General features: G+C 39.6%; 2 protein-coding genes across 9 annotated transcripts in view; both read right to left on the reverse strand.

Annotated features, from left to right (window-relative positions):
* Positions 1–12,027, reverse strand: part of LOC103720908 (cycloartenol synthase-like) — a 44,764-nt gene extending 32,737 nt beyond the window's left edge. For 3 of the 7 annotated variants that reach the window (XM_088708384.2, XM_088708387.2, XM_088708388.2), the window contains exons 1-12: positions 11,447–12,027; positions 10,970–11,187; positions 9,900–10,085; positions 9,493–9,582; positions 9,197–9,391; positions 9,014–9,098; positions 7,526–7,692; positions 5,037–5,225; positions 3,051–3,182; positions 2,800–2,922; positions 2,584–2,706; positions 2,421–2,519 (exon numbers count right to left, since the gene is read on the reverse strand). In XM_088708384.2, the coding sequence (XP_088564510.1) occupies positions 2,421–2,519; positions 2,584–2,706; positions 2,800–2,922; positions 3,051–3,182; positions 5,037–5,225; positions 7,526–7,692; positions 9,014–9,098; positions 9,197–9,391; positions 9,493–9,582; positions 9,900–10,085; positions 10,970–11,167 (1,587 nt within the window). In that variant the 5' untranslated portion in view covers positions 11,168–11,187; positions 11,447–12,027. Of the gene's footprint in view, positions 1–2,420; positions 2,520–2,583; positions 2,707–2,799; positions 2,923–3,050; positions 3,183–5,036; positions 5,226–7,525; positions 7,693–9,013; positions 9,099–9,196; positions 9,392–9,492; positions 9,583–9,899; positions 10,086–10,969; positions 11,188–11,443 lie in introns of all 7 variants that reach the window. The other 4 variants (XR_015971886.2, XM_039117575.3, XM_039117576.3 and 1 more) reach the window with 3 other exon arrangements.
* Positions 12,028–16,078: 4,051 nt separating this feature from the next.
* Positions 16,079–18,645, reverse strand: LOC148700321 (uncharacterized). Of its 2 annotated transcripts, none has more exons than XM_088708503.2 (5): positions 18,439–18,643; positions 18,268–18,360; positions 18,066–18,167; positions 17,649–17,978; positions 16,079–16,875 (listed from the first exon to the last, which is right to left on the reverse strand). In XM_088708503.2, exons 1-5 carry the CDS (start codon positions 18,532–18,534, stop codon positions 16,498–16,500), a joined length of 999 nt encoding a protein of 332 aa, XP_088564629.2. In that variant the 5' UTR covers positions 18,535–18,643; the 3' UTR covers positions 16,079–16,497. The 2 variants fall into 2 exon arrangements, with proteins under 2 accessions (XP_088564629.2, XP_088564630.2); XM_088708504.2 differs by lacking the exon at positions 16,079–16,875 and adding an exon at positions 17,368–17,519 and having other exon boundaries at positions 18,439–18,645.
* Positions 18,646–23,686: the final 5,041 nt, after the last annotated feature.

Here is a 23,686-nt window from a genome sequence, read left to right on the forward strand (position 1 = left end):
AGGACCTGATTCCTGAGGATCTTCTAGATGGCTTACCACCCATGAGGAACATTCAGCATTGTATTGATCTAGTCCCAGGTGCAAGTTTGCCACACTTACCTCACTATAGGATGAGTCCGATCGAGTACGAGGAGCTAAACAAGCAGGTGACCGAACTCTTACAAAAGGGTTTCATTCGTGAGAGCATGAGTCCATGTGCTATACCTGCTTTGCTCACTCCAAATAAAGATGGGTCATGGAGAATGTGCATTGATAGCCGTGCCATCAACAAGATTATAGTCAAATACAGATTTTCGATTCCTGGACTTGATGACATGCTTGATATGTTGAACGGCGTGAAAAAATTTTTCAAAGTTGATCTCAAGAGTGGGTACCATCAGATTAAGATACGCTCAGGAGATGAATGGAAGACCGCCTTCAAAGCAAAGGAAGGATTATATGAGTGGTTGGTCATGCTATTTGAGCTATCCAATGCCCCAAGTACATTCATGCGAACCATGAACCAAGTACTTAGACCATTAATAGGAAAGTTCGTAGTGGTGTACTTTGACGATATCTTATTATATAGTCCTAGCCCTGAATCTCACTTAGATCATTTGAGGCTAGTGTTGCAGACACTTCGAGACCACAAATTGTATGCAAATCTGAAGAAATGTGTCTTTTTGACTGACAGTCTGATTTTTCTGGGTTACATTATGTCATCAGAGGGCATAAAGGTTGACACTAGGCATGGGCAGTACCGCAAATTCTTTGTGCGTTGGCAAGGGAGACCTATGTCAGACAGTTCATGGATCAGCGAGGACGAATTGAGGCGCTAGAGACCTGATTTGTTGCAACGCATACAGGAGGCCTACTCGTCAGAAGTCGAGTTCTTCCCAGTTGGGGAAAACTGATGTAGTCTCAAGACTTCATCTTATACTTAATTTATATTTTTTGTTGTTTCTGTATTTTTCATCCAAAGCCATGTTTAGGATTGAATTTTCAGTCGAGTCATGTACTAGTACTGCCAAGCAAAAAGGGTCCACCTAGGTGTGATAGAAAACCTAACCCAACTCCAAACCACCATACTTAATTGCTTGAGCCTTAGCCTTTCTTCAATGCCCACGGTCATCACTCATCTCTAGGAACAAAGGAGGATGGATGATAGTCTTCAAAATAGAATTGTGCATGTATGAAAGGAGGAAAGTTAGAAAAGAGAAAAAAATACGCAGAAATCTGCAGAAAACAGCAAAAAAAAAACTGTTCACGGGAACAGTAACCCGACCCGGTTACTATTCATGGAACAGTAACCCAACCCGGTTACTGTTCCATGAACAGTAACCGGGTCACAGTAACTCGGCCTATAACAAGAGAGGACAACAACCAAAAAAAAAGAGAAGAAACCCTAGAAAGGTGAGTGCCACCGTGGGCAAAGCCCTGAGAGACCCTTTTCCTTCCACTTTCATCCTGCTTCTTGACCTGTTTCTTCTTGAAGCCACCTTCTTGACCCCGTCATCCTTCATCTCGATACCTTGGTGGAGCACGGCCTGAAGATTCTCATTGGATTGGAGGGACCAAACTCGCAGAGGTAATTATCCGACTAGTTCTACCACCATCTTTTGCCCAGCCCAGGTTTCTTCATTCATTTATCATTATCTCCACCCATCATCATTACCATCGTTGCCATCTATCACATCCTTGGAACCCGAGTTTACTGGTAGTATTTTTTTTATTGTTCTGTTGTGGTTATTTTCAGTTGGCTGCACTAGTTATATTTCATTGATTGGGCTTTATTAATAAGATATCTATCATATTTTGTTTTGCATTCACATACCTCTATGATGATCTTTTGGGATGATGAATATTTGCTAAAGTATCTAATTAATTGCACCATGATTGATTATTATGAAATCAATCTACAAATGTAGTAATCGATTATAGGTTGCACCAATAGATATGCAGAAGCACATGTTTAAGATAACTTTTGAAGATGCCAAGTCTATAAATGTATAGATGCACACATTTCCAAGACAGCCAAAATCCGTCTTGAACATAGTTCATGCCAAGTTGATTAATTCAAGCTGTGTCAACAGGCCTAACTTCTCAGCCCTAGCCTATACATTTCACGCTTTGGAATTTCATGCCAATTGTTGGCACAATCCACATATTCTATTAGTTAGCAAATTATATAGGTTTGGTCTTAAGAATTAGGCACATATATAAGCCAATGACACCATATTCAGCAAAACTATTATTTAAATGCTCTTTGAATTATGGTACAGACAGATTGCAACTAAAGCTAATATTAAAATAAAATTCTTATTTTTGAATATATCAAGGTCTGGATGGGGGAAATCTTGCACCGTTTAGTACGCTATGCTTCTGCAGGTGGAAATGCAACATACTACAGTATATTTATATCCAATTCATGGCCAAGTTACCATAAGGGAAAGAATGAGATTAACAGCATCATAAATCCGCCCTGCACATAATGGTTCACCAACGATTTCTGGAGAGATCTTCGACAACAATAGTGAAGCCTGCACAAGAAGGAAAGGTATAAACAAGAATAGCATCAACAGAAGCAATACATGTAAGATGTACCTTCAATCCTTCTGCTGTGCAATCTGATATGGGCCATCCTTGATCTGCTGTAGAAAAGGTCCATGCACCTTTGGAGATGTGGCGATACCAGAAACTAAGATCACCAGGGCAGTCTTCAAGAACCTTCAAAAATATGTGGAATAATACCAATACAAAATTATTGGTGAAAGTGTAACAGGCACATCAAAAAAAGGCATTCTGCTAAAGAGTATAAACCTGTGAGTCTTTTATGTAGTCATGTGCCCGCTTAAGAGTAGGACCATATTCTTCAGAAAGGTCAGTTGAGATAATTGCTTGAACTGTGAAAGCTGTATCCCACAATTGGCTGCCATTATAACCCTGCATTTTGCAAATGAGATTTAACAAATATTGACTGCTTAGACAATGCTCTTGGAGATACAATGTACAGTCAAATCTTGCAGACACCAAGAAGGATGCCAATGAGCACAAATAGAAGGAGAATGCACTTGATAGTATCTTAAAACCTGCATTTTCATGCCATCTTCTGCAAGCCACAAAAAATCATAGACTCTTGGAAGGTGCGACTTGAATGCTTCTGAATTTGGATCTTCAATCCAGCAGGAAAGCATATTTAGTACCTGCATATATTAAAGTTCAGGCAACGAGGGCTTGGTGCTACAATAACTACATGATATAGATAAAAGAAAACATAACATGAAAAACACTAAATAGATGGTGATTTCCCACTGATATAGCTAATGATTTATATTAAACACAGAGCCTTTAGCAAACTCAGGAACAATTCTAGGATGCCATAATGATCAAAAGCCTGATAATGAAGCATCAACATACAACTGATAACTATTTCTAGGATGTGAGGCACACAGCTCCAAGATTCTCGAAGCGAATAATAACTTACCAGGATGTAAGTCCAAACTTCATAGTTTAACCACATGTCTAGTCAAAAACACGCCTGACTCAGGCATACCCAAGTTATTTGCATCTATAAGAATTAAATTAACTCTTTGTGATGATGCATTAGCTGGCATCTATTCCATGACCATGAGGTTGCAGGTAACCCTGTAACTGAACTAGGCTATGGGCTGTGAATTCCACTCAAAGGCCATGAGTTGATTATGAAATTTACTATCAAAAGCCAAAAAGGCATAAAAATTATACAACCATATTTCAGGTTTTTCCTTCCATAAAATTTTAGATCATATTGATGAATGTATTTGCATAAGAGCACTAAAGAAGTTGGAGGCAGGTGCAACTCCTTTGATAGTGTTTGTGAAGTTGAAGATGGTTTAGAAAATTTAGGATGCCAATACAAAAAGACACAAGATGGGCAAGACAGAGCACGGGATCATTGTGTGATGCACGCAGGATCGTCTCAGATGACAATGGGGCAAAATATTGGCGCAGGATAGGCATAGAATGATCACAAAGGATGGCATGATGAAGCATGAGAAGTTGGTGGTGGCACAATTTCATGGTCAGACATATCATCGGCAGATAGAGCGTCAAGTGCTGGTTCAAGGACTTGTAATGTCCGGCTAACATGGCCTGGTCAAGTGGATGGTCAATTTATGCATTTGATGGATGGAGTAATGGCCTGAAGGCCTCATATCTAGACCTATTTGGGCTCAACTACCAAAAAAAGGAATGAATAATGAATATTCTGAGAGTATAGAAAATTTAAAGTTCACAAGAGAACATCTAAGATCCAATAGAATATTATGAATTTTATGAGTCCCACTTTAAATGAACAAGCATGGAATGTAAAACAAGTATATGAAAGGGAAAATTTTAGGTAAGGATCCACTATATAATTGAACTAGCAAAGAACGTTATCACGGTTCATTATATATTAGCACAGTTGAATGAGTTCTTCTCATTAAGGATGCAAGAGTTGATTGTCTTCCGATACCTCAGTTAATGAGTTGATAAGTCAGGAACAAACACCAACATAGAAGAGTTTGAGGTCATAGAGCAGTAGAAGAATAAGATAGTTCAACTTTAAATCCACATGGATAGCTGAGTCAAGCCGACAGTACAAAAATATTTGTGATCAAGGTTCGCCGTACCGGACCGAATCAAATGGTACACCCTATACTGCACCGTACCGGTTCGGTACTGGTATCGATACGAGAGGCGTACCAACACTCGGTACGTCGAAAAGACCCTATACCGTACTGTACAGAGTCTGGTACCGAGACGACGAACCTTGCTCATGATAGAAAGCCCACTGCACTAAGATGCATAGATATATACCAAGATCTGGTTACGTATGTGTTTGTGTTAAATCCTAAATTTATCGGCATGCATAAAAGAATCATTTCATATACGATAACAAAAATTAGCAAATAATCATTTTCTTGATAACTCGGTAATGAATTTCAAATCTCATACACGACTACCTATCAAAAGAACACAGCAATCAACTCTTAAATCTACAGGTTAAAGATGCAAGTGGAGACGTTGATGCTTACCTTGTTAATAGGACCACTACAAAGATATCGAGTATTCTCATCTTCATAATGAATATGTTGCATCGCAGTATGCAAAGCCTTCTCTCTCAACATGCTACCAGGCGAATGCATTAGAATAGGTTCGACAACTTTATGAAGTGAAGCCCAAATTATGTCTTGTATCAGCGGGTGGGGATAGTACAGATCTTCCTGAAATAAGAAAAAAGTAAATACCTCAACAAGTAAGCATTAGCCCATGTTTACGAACTTTCAAAGGTCAAGATATTTTTAATCAACTTTAAGAATTTTGCCAACCAACTCTCAATCTGATGTGAAATCTATGAATTGGTGAAGTGTTTCAGGCAAAGGCTCCTTGGCAAAGTGAGACAACAAGGCCAAACTGCAAGTGTTACATACGCCTATTGATGGAATTACAAATTGCAACATAAAGATAATCGTGTTCTATCCAAACAACATTGACTCAAGGCACACTTAAACATTAAATCTGAATGACAACATCATGGCAAACATGCAACAAAAGGTCCCCAGCCAAGACATTCATCATAGATGGCATTAGAAATTTTGTACCTGAACTACTCAAACCAAAGGACAGAAAAAGTTGTGTATATGAACTAGGAGTCTAAAACTTGTAGACAAGGTTAATTCAAATCCCTCACTATATCATTCATCCATGTGGATTATTCTCACATATTGCATTTTAATATCCTTAAGTAACAACATGGTTTCTTGAAGTTTTGCACTAATAAGCTTTTTCTTTCTTGTTTTTTCCTTGATCCGAAGTCACGTTAATTCATAGTAGCTTGTGAGCTAAATTTCATTCGATAGTGATATGGAAATATTGAAGACCATTTATAAGCAACAACTCACACCTTTAGATTAATTTAGGATGCAAAGTTATTGGGGGTTGAGATATTAAAAACAAATTGAGTTCTCTTAACTTGTCAATTTCTCATTAAAAATAACTTAAAACAGCTTGCATGCAAATCAAACTTTGAGCCATGTAACATAGCATGCTATTTCATATTGAGAGTTGGTTCGATATGTCAAGCCTGACCTACATGAACACAATTTTCAATGGTCACCTCATCCTGTAGGTTATTTACATACAACCTTCTGAAGGGAGATCATTTCTTTGGAAAAATGGGACTCAATTGTACGTTGTACTATTTGGAAGAAACATAATGCATGCAACTTCAATAGTAGCAAGCACCTATTATTGCATTGTTTGGCAAAGTTCTAAACTGTGCCATGTCGGAAGCTTGTGTTGATGATATCATCATGGCATATACCACCGAGCCTTAGTTTGGGTGGCACAGACCTTGCCACTTGTGCTGAGGAGCAGGGTTCAATTCTGAAGAGCATCAAACCTCACTCCAACTACCGTATATATAAATCCACCATTTAACAAGCAGTGGCTCAATTTGCCTAGGGGATGGGCTCCGACCTAGGTGGGGATGGGGTAGGTATAGGGTCGAGGATGGGGAGCAGCGCCTCCTGCTTCTCAAAAAAGATATTTTAATGGTATTTTTCTCCAATAATTTCAGGAGGTGGAAGCCAGATCCAGCCACACCCCCGTGATCTTCTATTAGCGGTTACCCTGCTATGAGGGTTATGGGCTGCCATTCAAATTGTATTGGGCTAGCAAACAATTTAGTTTTTGCACTTGCCATGATGGCCATTTTTCACCAGAGTGGTGTCTACCAACACTTCTGGTTTGTTCTTTCTCTTTTCCTTTTTGCTCCTTTAAGTTAATCTTGTAAATTTGTGATACTTGAGCAAAATCTTAATTTTCATGAATATTGAAAGAGCATGGCCATAGTTATGAGCATAAGTTCTTTCTTGAATGCCACTTCAAACTTATCCTAACAAATGAGGACATCAATTGGCTAAAACATACATAAAAGTTTGTAACTAAATAGATGATGAAGAACATGAGAGAGCTCCTACATGTAGGATGGGCACGAAGCTGTTTGAGGCATTACTCAACAGCTATATCAAGTTCAAGTATTATGTTGTAAAAGAAATAGTGTCTGATCTCCATACATCATAGGTTCATTTATCCTATGATGACAAGCTAAGCAAAGGTAATTGAGTAATATATACCCATACAGAAAAGGAAAAAAAAAGATCATTGCAGCACGCATGTTTCCGAAAAAAAAAACAAGAGATCTTTGCAGCATGCATGTTTCCAAATATCAACACAGCTCTTCTTAATTTTTGTCAAAATTTCCTTATATATCCCCGTATCTTTTTTCAAGTAGACTTTCTAAAAGTTTCTTAATTTTCTTAATTTTCCACTGGAACGTATTGAAATAGATAAAAGAGGAATGCCCACAAACAAACATGTAACTGCCAAATTCTTCAAAATTTTACCTTCACATATACAACTAAATTACTTGAGTATATTCAGGATTCTACAAGGCACGGCCTACACATAAGAAATCTAACTTCACAAGGAAAACATGTTATTAAACACATATCTTACCAACCTTTGCACACTCATTTCGAGCCCGATTCCAATCTATTTGCTGATAGGGACAAGCATATAGCTCCTTCCTCAGTGATAAAACTGTAGGTGTAATTGGACCCACAAACCTCTTTCCATATATATAGGACATGGGCAAATAAACCATCCGGCAGTGACACCACATTCGTCCTGTGAAGCAAGAGAAGTTAACATGGCAAACCTTGAAGCATTCAAAAATTAAACAAGTCAGCATTTAATATTGCACTAAGGAATGGTCCCAATGCATGGATAACAGTAAAATCCTTGGACAGATATAACAAGAGGCATGCCTTCCATTATGAATACTCTTGCCTGCATTATCTAAGGTAGCAGACCTCATTTTTTGTATTAACTAGGGAAGACAACATTATGAATGCAAACTCAACTCAACTCAACCAAGCCTTAACCCCAAACTAGTTGGGATCGGCTACATGATTCTTTATCCTCCATTCAGCTCTTTTTGGGCCCACACTTTCTGAAAGATGTAGGGATATCAAGTCAGCATTCTTTACTATGAATGCAAAGAAAAGGAAAACAAATTTACTAATTTTTTGTTAAAAAAAAGAAGGATGTGTCTATCAATTTCTTCAAGTACAGATATTAAATGTTATATATTGGATCAAAGAAGAGTTACGAAGAATGGAAAATTCATTGAAGGTCCATAAAATTATAGAATAATTGTGATATATCATTATATATCAAAATTAATTAATGTTCCTGGTTTCTATATTTACTCAAGTGAATTCTTTTTAATTTACTTGATCTTTTGAACAAGATATCAGCTATCACACCAACCACTTTGTTAGATCTATGGTCAGTGACCTATGGAACATACTTAAGAAAAAGTTCATTCGGATCTATAAGCTATCAGAACAAACAGAAGATATAAGTAGACAAAAGAGCAAAGGAACATGTTGTAAATATCAACACCTTTGGTCCTCGATTTGTATGAAGGAATATTTGTAAATTTGATAATTAATAAGCTGCCTCACAAACATTGAAACAAAATGCATGATCTTAAGATTGTCGGCTGTAAAAGATGGCATAGTATCATAGCAACCTTCATTGTGCATAAAGGAAATAAACTTGTGAATCTAATTACACTTCACCGAGACAGTGAATACTTGAAGAGGTGCCCATTCTCTCTGGGAGTGCATCAGAACTCTTAAAATATTACTACGTTGGTGAGCAATGGCTTCAACACCCAAAGTTCAAAAATAAGTACAATCAACGAGTTCATAGCCACTAAAAGGGATATTGTGCCTACAAAATTTTTCTGAAATTTGGCTTCTCTTGTTGATAAAACGAAGCCAAGATGTACTACTTATTTTGCATTCCTATACATATAATACTAATCTAATACTAATCCAAAACTGTCAACAATAACCCCTTCTGGGAGAAATGAAAAAGACAAAAAAAAACTACTAACAACAGATGGGGGGGAAATTAGAGAGAGAGAGAGAGAGAGTACCTGGATGAACAGGCAGAAAATATGGGAGTAACCACATCTCTGGGGGTAGTGGGTTGTTGCCAGACCATTCAAACACTCCAAGCACCTGCAATTATTTCAGCACAAGGACATCAAAAATTGCTCCTTACAACTGTCAACCACAAGCTTTGTCATTTAGATGGATGAAAGGATCAAATTTATTACAGAGAGCAAAAATTTTCCCCATGATGTTACGGCCGTCGCACCACCATGGTCTAGAATCCAAGTTCGTGCTTTTTGCATTGCCCCATCTCCATCATCGGGTCCTTCACCCAGCAACCTCAATGAAACATATGACAAGGCTGAACCAAACATGGTGCTGTGGCCTTCTATATGCAAACCCCAGCCACCGTCTTTGTTCTGCAATATAATTCATTAAGTCTTCAATATATTGAAGCTTCAGAACCTCTACGTAACAAAGAACTGCCATACAAAACTGAGGGGTTTTTAATTGTGGATGCCTGATGATTGTAGAGGTAACGGCGAATCTCCCGCTGGTGCTCTGGTGATAAAGCAGTATCTAATGCCCCAGTAACAGATAAAACTATAATCTGCACCACAATGAATCAAACACATAAAACAATTGTTATCATATAACAAAAAAGTAGGAATGTGATGCCTTTATGCCCCATCAACTAATTCAGCAAGATGAATGAAATGCATATTCTCATATTTCTTTTTCCTAAGGCAAGTTGACAGAAGGGCATCAGCCTGTAACTTAGGAATAATGCAGAAACAGCATGTTCAAGTTAAGAGACAGAAATGATCCAAAAATCTTCATTCTGCAGTATTAATATCAATGCTGCCTATCAACATACACCAACTGTACTGTATTACGATTGAATATGTTCCAGATGGGAGAAAATACCAAGCCAGGCATAAGGAACAATGGGCCGCCATAGTCCCCAGGCCAGTGTCCATCATGTGCTTGGAGAGTAGAATAACAGCTAATAGCCCTTCTTAAAGAGGTCAATACAACTTCTTCTGTAACATCTTCATGGTCTTCTAGCTCGATGTTGGAGAGGTTTATTTCAAGTGGATTCTCCTTTGCAAACTGCATTAAGAAAGTTAAAAAAGAACAATATCACTACCTTCAAATAAAGGAGATGATCGGAAGAGAGGTGGAGGGGCATTTTCCATCAGAACACACTTTGCCGTCCAAACTCTGGAGTTCCAGAGTCATTCTTATCTATTCAATAGCTGGCAAACTTATATGCTAATGCAGTATCATTTGGCATTTTTAATTATGGAAGACATCCTAGCAGTTAGAGAGTTTTAGCTGCAGAACTAGCATATATAGATGACATGAAGCGAGTATTAGCAAATTCTACTATCATAATGAGTCACAGTGTAGCAATTTGTGTAATCATCAGAGCAATATTGCGTATCATCAATCCTTAAGTCCCAAAGCTATCTCTGACATAATTATTTCAACATCAGTTAAGTATCATAGTAGGGAAAAACCCATAAATCTCAAAATAATTTCTAAAGTTTCAGAAACAACTTGAATCCCAAAATAACTGTACTGGGCATGCTAGATGCTTTCCTCGCAATGATTTTTAATGGCCTAGACATAAATTATGCAAGACAACCAAATCCAGTCATGTAATTACAAGCGTCAGCTTACATGACCAAATAATTTTCAACCTTCGAACGTATATGTAGGTAGGTCTTCTTGTTCCATTATTTCTTAGTCTTGCATATTCTTCCATAAATTATAACTAGCTTGTGAGGGATATTCTCAAGTCATTCATTGATGAATTCTAAATTCACATATATTGAATAAGAATAACAGCATATTTGGATCTCTTAACTACTTCTGTCAACAATCATAGACAACTAGCACATATTTCTACCTGCAGCCTCAGTAAGATAAACATTAAAAAAAAAGAAGAAAAAAAAAATAGTAACAAACGGGGCTTCTTTCTGTTTATATACCTGCAATCGCATGAGGAGATCAGCACTGTGCTTCATCTCAAAACGATGCTCCTGAAACAGCTCACGGGCCTTCTCGACTGCAGCAATCTCTTCAGCCGTGCCCATATTCGGATCAAATTCCCACACCTGCCTCCCTACATGGTTGTTTGTCGTCTTCAGCCACGGGCTGCCGCCCTGCGCAATCTTAAGCCTCCACATTGCCGGATCAGGAGGAAGAACTGCGGGAATCCATCCATTAAAGCAATCAAAACAAAATCCAGCGAGGGAAAAAGGTTCAAGATTAGTGCAAAAACCATATATAAATCCATCGCACTGCAAGGAGAAAGAAAACGAATGCATGCAAGCATATAAAACGCTTAAAATCCTTTCAAGAAACAAGTAAAATCAAGAAATAGAGAGAGCGGGGACCGAGTAAAAATTTCCAGTTCGAATTCAAGGGGAAAATCAAGGAGAAGATATGCGCGAGCACAGTACCACCTTCAAGATCGAGATACTTTGATGGTGATGAGATGGAAAGAATGGAAAATTGCAGATTAGGGGTCTTCCGTTCTTGATTTTATCTTGGAAGCTCCCTCTGGCCCACGGAGGTGGCGGCGGCGTAGGAGGAGCTTCCATCAGTCTTTCTCCTCCCATCTCTGTCACCGCCGCTCGCTCACAGAGAAGGGCATTTAGTTCTAACCTAAAGGGCTGACTGAAAAAGGAAGGGCATTTAGTTCGCTCGCTCCCATCTCTGCTGCCGTTGGTGTGGCCCCTCCCAAAGCAACGCCTCGTGTTCAACCCCTGGGCTGGGCGCCGTGGGAGCTCCAAACCGATGGGGTCGGCTCGACCGCCCGCAGGAGGGAAGGGAAAAAAAAAAAGAGGGTGGCATCCGGACCCGGGCAGCGGACGTGATCGCAGGGCGGCGTTTGCGGTGGCAGACGGAGCAAGGAAGAGCGAGGGTGTGGGGAAGGACTGAGAGAAGCGGAGTCATCATCCAAGGCCCGAGGGGAGAGCGAAGTCGGGTGGGAGGAAACATCGGTCTGTGCCCAGGATTTTTTTATCTCGTATCCGGGCGGTCCAACTGAAATCGAGCGGTACTTTATTTATTTTTAGTTTTTTATTTATTTTTTTTTCTCATTGGCGAAGACTAAAGTAGAATGCCGCTTTATTGATATATGCTGTCTAATCGTACGGTACTTTATCTTTAAATTTACAAAAAATCATCCAAATTATGCACCTTTTTGACCTATTTATTCTTTCCATGGGTGCATCGTTATTTATAGGTACTGCATTATTTTATTTTTTGATTTGATGCATAATTTTTTTTTTTTTCTTACTAAGACGGGTGGATTATACTTGACGAGTACGGATACACCTAATAAAATCAAAAAATAGAATACCTCGGAGTGCCAGAAGCAACTCCCTAACACCAGCTCACAAGGCGCTAGCGGAGTGATTGGCTGCATAAGCAGCCACCCAATCCGCAGCCCCATTGGCTTCACGGAAAACATACTTGATCTGAAAGGCTCCGTCGTCTCTCACCATTGTCCAGATAATCATTGCTAGTTTTGCCATGTTAAGATTCATTTTATGGTTTAAGAACTGTAATATATAAATATATACTTTAGCCCGTTTTCAATAATTCCATTTTTCTATTACATAAAAAAAAAATTCTATGTTAAGATGAAATCGATAATTATAAGTATATAGAATGGCCTAATTAATGGGCACCAACGGCCTATTAAAGAAAAAAATCGTATCTACTCCGTCTTACCTAGTTAATGGGCGTGGGCACCAACGACCTATTAAATACTCAGGATAGCACGAGCACAAATTCTTTGAATTAATTTTATGCTTGGATAAGAGAACTAAATGCGAAATTGAAGTTAGATATAGATTGAAATAGGACATAAGTTTGTTGAGTAATTATCCTTGGGTATTGGCAGCAGTTGTTGGCTGAAGATTGAAGATGGTTGCTAAATAAACAAGGATTGATTATTTACATGAATTGCCCATTACCTTTGAATTAAATGGATTGAATAGCAAATTTCCAGTCCAAGTTCATGGGCATGCAACTACTGAACTTAATTGTGATGATATGCAAGAATTTTTTTTTTTTTTTTTGAGTAATGATATTATTTTGAAACTTGATGCAGATAACTTTTTGTAAAAGTTTTAACTTAAGAAATTATCATATCCTGGAGCATTAAAGTTTTGTTCCTCAATGACTCCACTTTAATAAAAGTGAGTGTTAGGATTGGTTATGTGGAGATGTTGCGAGATCACTCGGGCTATTCAACATATCCAACAAATGGAATACATTCTGCTGGCATCTATATAAATTGAATTGAAAGGGTTACATTTTGGTCAGAAAGTTTCCCGGCCTTTATTTCCTTGTGCACCTGTTGAAGGGGATTTTTGCTTTGTTATTGCTTCGGATGGACTTTCTATAACAACAAATTCTTTCATGAACTTTTACAGGAAATTATGGGAGTCTTCAACAGAAACTGCATGATTAGTTCTTCACAGTATCGAAACATATTTCCAACATGGGCTCTTGGGGAAATGCTTGGGCTGACAGGCACAATCATATAGATTTGAGTCCTTTATCAGTCACTTTGTGCAAAAAAAGCCGAAGATTAGTCTAACAGCCATACAGGACATTCTCCATGACATGTCAAGCAGTAAGATCTGCATTTCTGAATACTTTGTTTGAGGGGAAAAACATCAACATTCTGACCAAGGATTACAATATGGCAGAAGAGATTAGCATTCAGTTTTTCTTGGTCAGCAGGACTCGGCAGCGATATTCCCCAAGAGTCCATATTGGAAATATGTTTCGATACTGTGAATAACTAATCATGCATTTTCTGTTGAAGACTCCCATAATTTCCTGTAAAAAACAGACACGTAAACAAAGGCAAGCATTAAGGGGAAAAAACATTAGGAAAAGAAAGTACCCAATATTTAGAAATTTTAATGTGCATATCCATATAATACACATAACACAAGATGCACCATGTTGTGCCCCTATTGTTTCCTACTTGGAGTTCAGCAAAAGGTTTAAGAACTGTAATATATAACTATATACTTTAGCCAGTTTTCAATAATTCCATCTTTCTATTACATAAAAAATAATTCTATGTTAAGGTGAGATCGACGATGAATAATTATAAGTATATAGAACGGGCCTAGTTAATGAGCACCAAGGACCTATTAATGGGCACCAACGACCTATTAAATAAAAAATTTGTATCTACTACGTCTTACCTAGTTAATGGGCACCAACGACCTATTAAATACTCAGGATAGCACGAGCACAATTTCTTTTAATTAATTTTATGCTTGGATACGAGAACTAAATGCGAAATTGAAGTTAGATATAGATTGAAATAGGACAAAAAGTTTGTTGAGTAATTATCCTTGGGTATTGGCAGCAGTTGTTGGCTGGAGATTGAAGATGGTTGCTAAATAAACAAGGATTGCTTATTTACATGAATTGCCCATTACCTTTGAATTAAATGGATTGAATAGCAAATTTCCAGTCTAAGTTCCTGGGCATGCAAGTACTGAACTTAATTGTGATGATATGCAAGATTTTTTTTTTGAGTAATGATATTATTTTGAAACTAGATGCAGATAACTTTTTGTAAAAGTTTTGACTTAAGAAATTATCATATCCTGGAGCATTAAATTCATTAGCTCAGCAAAGAGATGTAAAAACCACGAAGTGGATGATTTAGGGACTGGATTTATCTAATTTTGTTATGATTGAAATTGCAAGGAGGAGTGAGTTGAATAAGGCTGCGCATAGCTATGAATTTGTAAGAAGTTATGCTGCAGAAAACAATTGACCTGTAAAGCTATTTTTAAGTTCTTAGTCAACTAGTAGTATGTCCTATCTTATTGGCTATCTTACAATAAAAAATAAAATTGTGGTTGGACTGCTGTGGCTTTTCTTTCAAGGACAAGATCAGCTCGACTCATTTAAACAGGAAGCTGGAATAGAAGTTGATCCTTTTGGGGACTTAAATACGGAGGCGGAGAACAGTTTTCGATGATAATTCTTATGTTTGTTACTTTAGTTGTCATGATTTCGAGTCACATAGGATGGTTTAGAACTTGGATCTGTGTAGAAAGTTGCTTCCAATGGTATTGTAAAATATGCTGGAAATTTACAATGTTCTACTGTGCTCTAATCTGTTTTGACATTTCTTCTAGGCGAGGAGATAATTTCAGGGGCTCAGAGAATACACTTACCTGAGTTATTGACAAAACGTGCAGAGGCATGTGGCATTGATGTTAAGACTATATCAACATATATTGACTCTTTCCGGTATGAAGTCACATTTTTTATTTATTTTTTCTTCTATATTTTTTGTGCCTTTTCTTTTCGTGGTTTTCCTTTTAAAAGCAACATAGGTTTTTTGTGAAGATGCATGCATCAATCTTAAAAGCTGAAACCCTGTGTTGTTTGTGGTGCTCGTGTCACAGGAATGGTTTGGTATACCTCGTGTCCGAAGCTTCATAACTGTTAACCCATGTAAACTTGCACTGAAATCGGTTGGACATGGGTAAAAATGTTGTTACAGTTGGAATTTTAAATGATTGGCTTCCAGACCAAGTGTTTGTAACTTCTCACCTTCACTGTAGAAAACGTAAAAACAGGCTGGCTCTCACCTTTTTCCTTTCTCGTCTCATGCACTTTTTGGTTGCCTAAACCCAGTGGATAGTCGAATAGATTTCCTTGCATGCTCCTTTACTGACAACTACATCCCAACAGACTAGTATGGTCTGTTTGTTTCAATTGCATGCATGTAGGATCTTTCCTAGTCATCAGCACAAGACCCAAACCAATACTCAGGATGCCAATTTCTCCACCTATTCTTCTGTGGAGTTTTCGTCTCTGGTCCACCTGGTCATGTATGACTTTAGCACCTTTTTTTTATAGCTTATTCATTGTATAGTTTATTTAACTAGCTTATTTCCTTGTGCACCTGTTGAAGGGGATTTTTGCTTTGTTATTGCTTCGGATGGACTTTCTAAAGCAAAACAAAATTAATCCATGGTGTTTTTTTTTTCCTCTCCTCTTCAACTATGCTGGATCTCATCCTGTGCTGCAGACAATTTAAGAGACACCTGCTTTGCGGAAAGAATTGTCATTATTTCATGAACTAGTAATTCAGGAAACCATATATCAAGCTGGAAGGAAACCACAAATTAGTAGTCGAGGGTGACAAAAATGCTTCTCTCAACTAATTGAGTTCTGCTTCACAGATCTGCATCTCCTACATTTTCCGTCAGCGCTTGTATCAGGGGTTTGTGTTTCGTACATATTCTGCTGGTGCCTGCTCCTTGGATCTCTCATGCTGCATTTTCTATCTTTGATATGCCTGAGGTGCTCCTCGTAATGCATCTTCTATTGGTTGGTTTTTGTGCAAAACGGTGTTGGGGTTGTGCAGATCTACCATAGTCGATCTACTTTTCTGTTTGAGGTGGAGTACCGAATCCATTGTTTTTCCGGTTCTCTTCGGGCAAAGAAAAGGAAATCATCGTTCTTCAGTTTGTATCTCGTATTCTCCATTGCTCGCGGTACGTCGCTTGCAATTTAAGATATGCATGGTTAAACAAGCCAGGTTCGCCGTACTCGTCAGTGATATGGAATACTTTTCAGCGGAGGCGTAAGCAACATGGTATGCTACCCTCCGGGGGTCCCGGGTTGCTCTGGCGCGCCCCACCCTGTAAGTCCTGTGTTGTACTTTACTTGACTCTCCCCCGCTTGCTGCTTGCTGATCGCTGTGTTCAAAAATGACACGAGGATATGAGTAGATGTTGTTGGTCTTGAGCAGCATAGGGTGTACCTCTTCTTGTGCCTTTGAATCCAGAAGTACCCGTGGAGGCCCAAGAAACCACCCGACCTCGTACATCTGTAACAGTTACAATGGTATTGTTGAAACTCGCCACTACAAGAATAATGGTCATTAGCGACGCATTTTTTGGCCTTTAACGACGCTTTTAAGCGTCGCTAAAAACCATTCCGACGCTTTCCTAAGCGTCGGCAAAGCGTCGCCTATGCTACAGTGGAGAAAATGTTTTCCAACGCGTTGAAAAGCGTCGAAAATTAGCAACGCTTTACCGACGCTTTTTGGCGTCGGCAATTGTAAACGTAGTGACGCTTTAAAGCGTCGCTAATTGCAATTTAACGACGCTATAAAGTATCGGTAAATGTTCAATTTACCGATGCTTTAAAGCGTCGTTAATTCAAACTTACCGACGCTTTAAAGCGTCGTTAATTGATTTCTGGTCGAAATTTTAACGACACTTTAAAGCATCGTTAGAATATTTATTTTTTTAAAAAAAATTTAAAAAATTTTTAAACCCTGTTTACAAAATCAAAGCCACACACACTAAGCGAGATATACACAAAATCAAACATATTTATCTAAACATTCATATTGTCAAATTACATTCATACTATCAATTTACGTTTACAATTTACTTCAAAAAGCATAAAAAAAATACATATAAAACTCCAAAATAAATGCTTCAGGGGTCGCTAGCATCACCATCTCTACGTGCAGATGAAGTATCAGGAACATGTAATAAAAAAACTTAAGCAGTTAAGAATACGAAAATTATTAAGCTTTTTAAGAAAAATATGATACTTATGCAAAATGTTCAAGTAGATGTAGTAATTTACCTGAGGAGGGACAAACTGATGCAACAAAGATGTAATCTGATTAATCTGAGCCCTCAAAGATTGCATCTCTGTCTGGTGGCTCTGCTTCAACTCTTTTATCTCTGCCTTCAGATCATTAACCTCTGCAGTGCTACTACTCTGTCTAACATCTTGAGTATATCTACCCACTGGAGACAACTGAGTGGGGGTAACTCCAACGCCATAACCCCTCACTCGACCATAACGCTCCGAGCCCATCAATTCGGTAAACACCTGAGCTTCGACACCTCTGGTGTTGCCGATTGAAGATGACTCTCCGATACGCTCTGAAATAAGGGATGTAGCTCTGTCCTATATCTCTCAAAAACAATCAAATTAATTTTTGAAAAATTAAAATATATAAAAAAATCATTGCAGAAATTATTAATAAATACATACAACTATATCTCTCGACTCCTCTCGGACAAAGCTGCCATCTCGGTGGGTGTGAGTCATCTTATAGAACTCCACCTCACCAGGTTTCCTCCCATGGTCTTCCATCTACAACAAAAAGTATATTGGAAGAGTTTCATCTTATAGAACTATATCATGATGCATGCTATATGATACAAGAGTTTCAAAAAGTTTCAAAAAAACTTACGAATTCAGCTCTGAGACTCGCATAACTCTTCGAGCCTGAAGTGTGAGGAATTGTCTGAGATGCTCGTGCGGCTCGACCAATGTCAGAATATGTCTACCACGAAAAAAGTAAACATTGTAATATATTAAATATATTAAACATTATATAAGGTATTGAGAGAGAATACATAACCTGTCCTCTCTCGGAAAACCAATAGTGAACAAGCTCCCTCCACTGATGATGGTATACATCAGGAGGACAAACACGAGCAACCTCCTCCTCTGTCATACCCTCGCGCTTCTAGTCGGCCTTCAACTTCGACTTATATTCTTTCCATTTGCGGTTGAGGGACTTTAGCACCCAATCATGGCTCTCTAAAGGGAGCACAAACTTTTTCTACACCAAAATAAAGAATGTTATAATAATATTAAATCGAAAAATTAAATTTATAATAGTAAGTAAATTAACATACAGTAGCTATCAAATTAATAATATTAAATTCAATTCTTTACCTGTACAAATTTAAGAAGCTCAACTTTATAAGAAGGAAGCATATCATTCCACTTATGATAGTTGAGCAGACACAACTGACCCCTACGCGCAACTGATCCTAAGAAACTTGATAAAAGGCTTCCAGCCCTCTTGATGGGCTGCCCTAGTTCGTTGCATTCGACGACCATCTTCTCATCCTCACGAAGCTGCCACACTTCCCGTGCTCGAGAGGAACCCCGTGTCAACCTCACTCTCCCTTGTTCATCTATAAAAAATAATAATTAAAACATTGGAGGCAAATTAATTAAAATAATTAGATTATAAATGAACTTAAAATTAAATATGAGTTAAAAGAAGATATCCATTAAAAACAATAAGTTCATACAGCTCCAAGAATATAAAATCAAAAATATAAAATTCTTAGCCCTTTGTTAGGGTTGCATCCAGCCCTAGTGAAGAGATTAGCCTTTCATGAAGAGTTGAACAGCTGCACTGCAGGGGGACTTCATGATGATTGGCTCCTTCCTCCCGTCGGCTCCCTCTCAACAAATCATCATCTCTTCCTTTGGAAAATCATTCCTAAAGTACCCAAACTCTTCTCCCTCCTCTGTTTCCGTGGGGCTTCCCGAAGAACTAGGGCCTTGTTTGTGAAAGATTGAATGGTGAGAAAGAATGGGATGGAAGAATGCCTCCTCCCCTTCACATCTTGACTCCTTTTATAGGCTGCCCCCCACCCCTCTCTCCTCCTCTGTAGCTGATCCGAATGGGAAGATAGGGCTGTGGAGGCTTCATCCCTTCCGCGGATGATGGGAGATCTTGCCATATCTAATCCGGACGTTGAGAAGAGGATACGCTGGAGCTGGCTGATACACTTCTTCAACGCGGAGGGACTTGGATTCGGTTTGTGCAGTTGGCTGGGATCAATCCGAGATGCACAGACGCGGAAGGGGCTGAGACTTATCCATGGGAATAATCGGAAGAAGTTGGTGCTGATGAAGACGAGCTGGACGCGTGGAAGGAGCGGAAGAAGGTAATGATCCGTGGATGAAACGAGCTGGGCGATGGAGTTGGATCCATGCGGACAGCAGATGGATGCTGCTGGTTTGAGCCGTGATAAGATGATATGAGCTGGGAGCAGGGGATTTTGTTTGGATAAGGATGGAAGAGAGAGCTAGAATCGGCTGGGAGTTGATCTTGCGAACGGAGAGAAAGTTGGGACTCTGCTAGCAGCTGGATAAGGATGATCCGGAACAGGGGATGCGGAAGAAACTGGTGACGTTAAGAATGGATGGATTCTGAACGGGATCTGGGACGGCTGGGAGGAAATCCGGAAATGCTTCGATTTGAATCCGCGAGGGGGAGCAGCTGGTGGTTGCTGGTTCTCATCCGGAAGGGGAGTTGGCTTGGTTCGGAAGAAGGATACGGTTGGGAACAGAGGATCTTTGGACATGGGAGGAAGATGGAGTTGATCCGGATGTTGGGACTCTATTCCGAAATAAGAGAAGGCTGTGAGCTCATCCGTGGATAGGGGGCGGGATGATGTGGAAGCCAATCTTGGACGGGAGGAAAGATACGCTCTGTTTTAAGGCAGGGGAAAACGTGTGGATTTGGAAGTTGAGGATGCTGCCGTTGGCTGGCTGTAGCTTTTGCATGCATCACGGGAGGACTGGGCATGGCGGATGGCTGGGAGGAGATCTTTGGAAGAATCCTTCGGCTGGGAACAGGGATGATGTTTACGGCTGGGAGGAATTCGTGGATGAGAGCTGGATGCAGGGATTCCGAGATTTGATGGGAGATGTTAGGATGTTGTCCACGGTTGAGATGAAGACTGGATCAATGTGGAGGACGTGATCCGGAGGGATAATGGTTGCTCGATCCGAACTGGAGAAGAGAAGATCACGAACGGGATGTGGGCTGCAGAGGACGTGGACCATGCACGCGTGAGCTTCTTCCGTGATGCTCGGCATGGCTGGAAAACAGGGGATGATCCACGGGTGCTTCGGCAGCTCGGGTGTTAGATGAACATCAGGGAATGAAGGTGCCGTCGGCGTTTGAGAAGATCTCGGAGGAAGAGGATGAGGATGCTGGGACTTGTTCCGAAGAAGGGATAAGATGCAAGCGGTTGGATGGGTATGCGGAGGGAGAAGCTTGGACGCGAACAATGGCTGGGACGTTGGGAGATTAAGCCGGAAGAAAAGAAGATTGGATTGAGCCAGGGGGACGACTTGTATGATGCTGGTGTTCGGAGGAGGAAAGAGAAGGCTTGAACTCGTTTTGTTAAGCTGGGAGGCTTACACGGGGGAAGAAGCTTCTGTTCTTTTATGTCTGTGATGAAGAGGTTCTTTTGGCTGGTCCGTTGACGTGGATGCAGAGGAGCTAATGTCTGAGAGGAATTTTAGGAAGGTTGGACATGTAGAAAGACTTGTTTATAATGGGTGAACGTGTGAAGAAATTGAATGCACGTGACTGAGATGTGATGCAGAGGAGTTAGGATGAATGGCTGAATCAGAATCTTAGAGAATCTGATTCACAGGGTGCATATGATTTGGGTTCAGGGATCATCTCAAATACGTTCAACTCGACCAAAATTAATCAAGCTTAAATCACTTTTAATAATTTATTAAAATGCAATGATGTAGGGAAACACATTTTCTTATGTTTAAATTTAAAATATGTGCATAAAAATAATAATAAGTGCTATGAGTAAGAAGTTAATTTATGCATTATTTAGCACTTATCACGTCCCCTCTTCCGGATTCGAAATTGCAGTGTCCCAGCCGTGAAGCATCCCGTTCCTAGCTCCATTCTGGATTAGTTTCCTTCATCCAGCCATTCCGAAAGTCCTCCACCTCTTCTTTCGCCAGCATCGCGTCTATTACCTCGTCCGTCCGTGATACCATGCTGTGATCAAGCCGCCCGTTTCAGCCTCCCAGCACTCCCACCCTTCCGTGGTCCAACGAAGGGAGTCCACGAAGCTTCCGTGCGTGATCCCAGCAGCCTACAAGGAGCCTGTGATCCAGCGATCCCGTGTTCTTCCTCGCAGTCACCGTGATCCACCTCCCAAATTTCAGCATCGCATGCGATCAGCTCCTCTCCGCATCCCGTGAAGGAAATCCACGGATCACGCCATCATCCCGGACGATCCCCTCCTCCGCCCTCTCCTTCCTTCCGTGATCCCAGCCTCCTTCGCGTCCGAGCTCCACGGATCATGCTGCAGTCAAGCCTTCGAGTCCACCTCTTCTTTGATCAAGCATCCAAACACGCGTCCGATTTCTTCCTTTCGTGATCCCAAGCATCCTCCCCCTCCTTCCAGGTGGTTGATCTATAAAGGGAGAAGGCATCGGTTGTGGAAGGGGGAGAGGTGTGGAGTGCTCGGCTGGTCCAAAGAGGGGAGCTCACATCCGAAAGAAAACAGAGCATGCTCTATTTTGGGGAAGAAAAGAAAAAAAAAGAGAGAAAAAGAGTGCTCCACTGGGCAAGGAAAGAGAGTTTTTTGTTTTCTTGTTTTTCTTTTATTTGCAGAAGAAAAAAAGCATTAGGCTTCCAATCTTCCTTTTTATTTTAGTAATCAATTATTTTATGCAATCTATTAATTTTTCTTTTATGCAATCCGTGTCTAAGTTTTAATTTAATATTCTGCAATTTATTTTATGTGTTTTGAAAATTCTTAGTTTTAAGATAACTCTAAAAATTTTTCTTTGTTGTTCGAATTGCGGTTTTTATTTATATTCTGTCTTTAGAAATCAACCCCTACTCTGCATCAGATTTCAATTGCAAAATTTTTTTTTCTTCCTTTTGTTTATTTTTGAATAGAAAACTAGCTCTAGTTGGTTAGAGATTAATCAAATATCCTCAAGAAATTGTTTTCAAAAGAAAAAAGAAAAAAATATATTGCCATAAATCTTAATGGAGTTTCTATTCTTTTGTGTGCTCCAATCGCCTCCCTGTGGATCGACCTCCTACAACTACTATTCATCGAATAGAGGATGGTACGAGTAATGAACATAAATATTTTTGCTTGTTGGTTGAAATTTTGACAACGACATCCTTTTTAAGTCATCCTCAGCTTTTTACAAGAAAGTCGACAACAAATAACGTCCTCTGGCAAGCACATCGAATGGGCCACACACGTCAGTGTGTACTATGGTGAGTATTTCAGTGGTCTTCTCCCCATGTCCTACAAAGGGCAATCTAGCCATTTTGTTCATTCTGTCCTTTCCAATATGGCCAAGCCTGAGGTGCCATAAATACTTATAATTTATCTCATCTCTAGATCTCTTAGATCCTTTGGCACTCACTTCTTGCTTAGACACATTCACAGATACATCCATATGCAAATGATAGAGACTGTCAATCATAAAACCACGTGCAACTAATTTATTTCTGAAATAAATAGAACAGCAGTCTTTGTCAAATGTAAAAACATGACCATCCTGTGTTAAACACGAAACAGAAATCAAATTTCTGCTAGCAGCAGGTACATAATAACAGTCTCTAAGCAATAAACTAAAACTAGACGGTAGTCGCAGAGGATAGGTGCCCACAGCCACAGCAGCAACTTTTGCCTCGTTGTCAACCCAAAGAGTTACCGCACCTTCCGCCAGCCTTCTACTTTCTTTAGACCCTGCATAGTAGTGCACAAATGAGCACTTAAACCAGAATCTATAACCCAACTAGAAGTAGAAGAAACCGTAAGCTTAGTTTCAATTACGAGCAAGTCTAACATACCTTCTGAAGGTGTGTCTGCCCTTTTGTTCTTCAGGCTCTCAAGATACGAAGGGCAGTTCCACTTTCAGTGGCCGTCGATATTGCAGTGGAAATATTTTTCTTTGTCATTAGCATTTTTCTTTTGAACTTCCTTCTTTGGCTTCTTGTCTTTCTTCTGCTTTTTCGCTGTCTTCTTTTTCTTCCAAGTAGACTTTCTCTTGGAACCAGAAGTCAACTCAGC

Source organism: Phoenix dactylifera, chromosome 12 (assembly GCF_051530095.1).
Source record: "Phoenix dactylifera cultivar Ajwa chromosome 12, Ajwa_hap1_PhDact_Kaust_v1.1, whole genome shotgun sequence".
In the NCBI taxonomy this organism is placed as follows: domain Eukaryota; kingdom Viridiplantae; phylum Streptophyta; class Magnoliopsida; order Arecales; family Arecaceae; genus Phoenix; species Phoenix dactylifera.

What these genes read in the sequence shown, in the direction of transcription:
- LOC148700321 (XM_088708503.2), bottom strand. Translation starts at nt 18,534, where the DNA reads ATGACAGAGGAGGAGGTTGCTCGTGTTTGTCCTCCTGATGTATACCAT. An exon ending in AGGAGTCGAGAGATATAGTT is followed by an intron (nt 17,979 to 18,065) that starts GTATGTATTTAT and finishes TGAGAGATATAG; the next exon opens with GACAGAGCTACATCCCTTAT. An exon ending in ATCAGTTTGTCCCTCCTCAG is followed by an intron (nt 16,876 to 17,648) that starts GTAAATTACTAC and finishes TAACTGTTACAG; the next exon opens with ATGTACGAGGTCGGGTGGTT.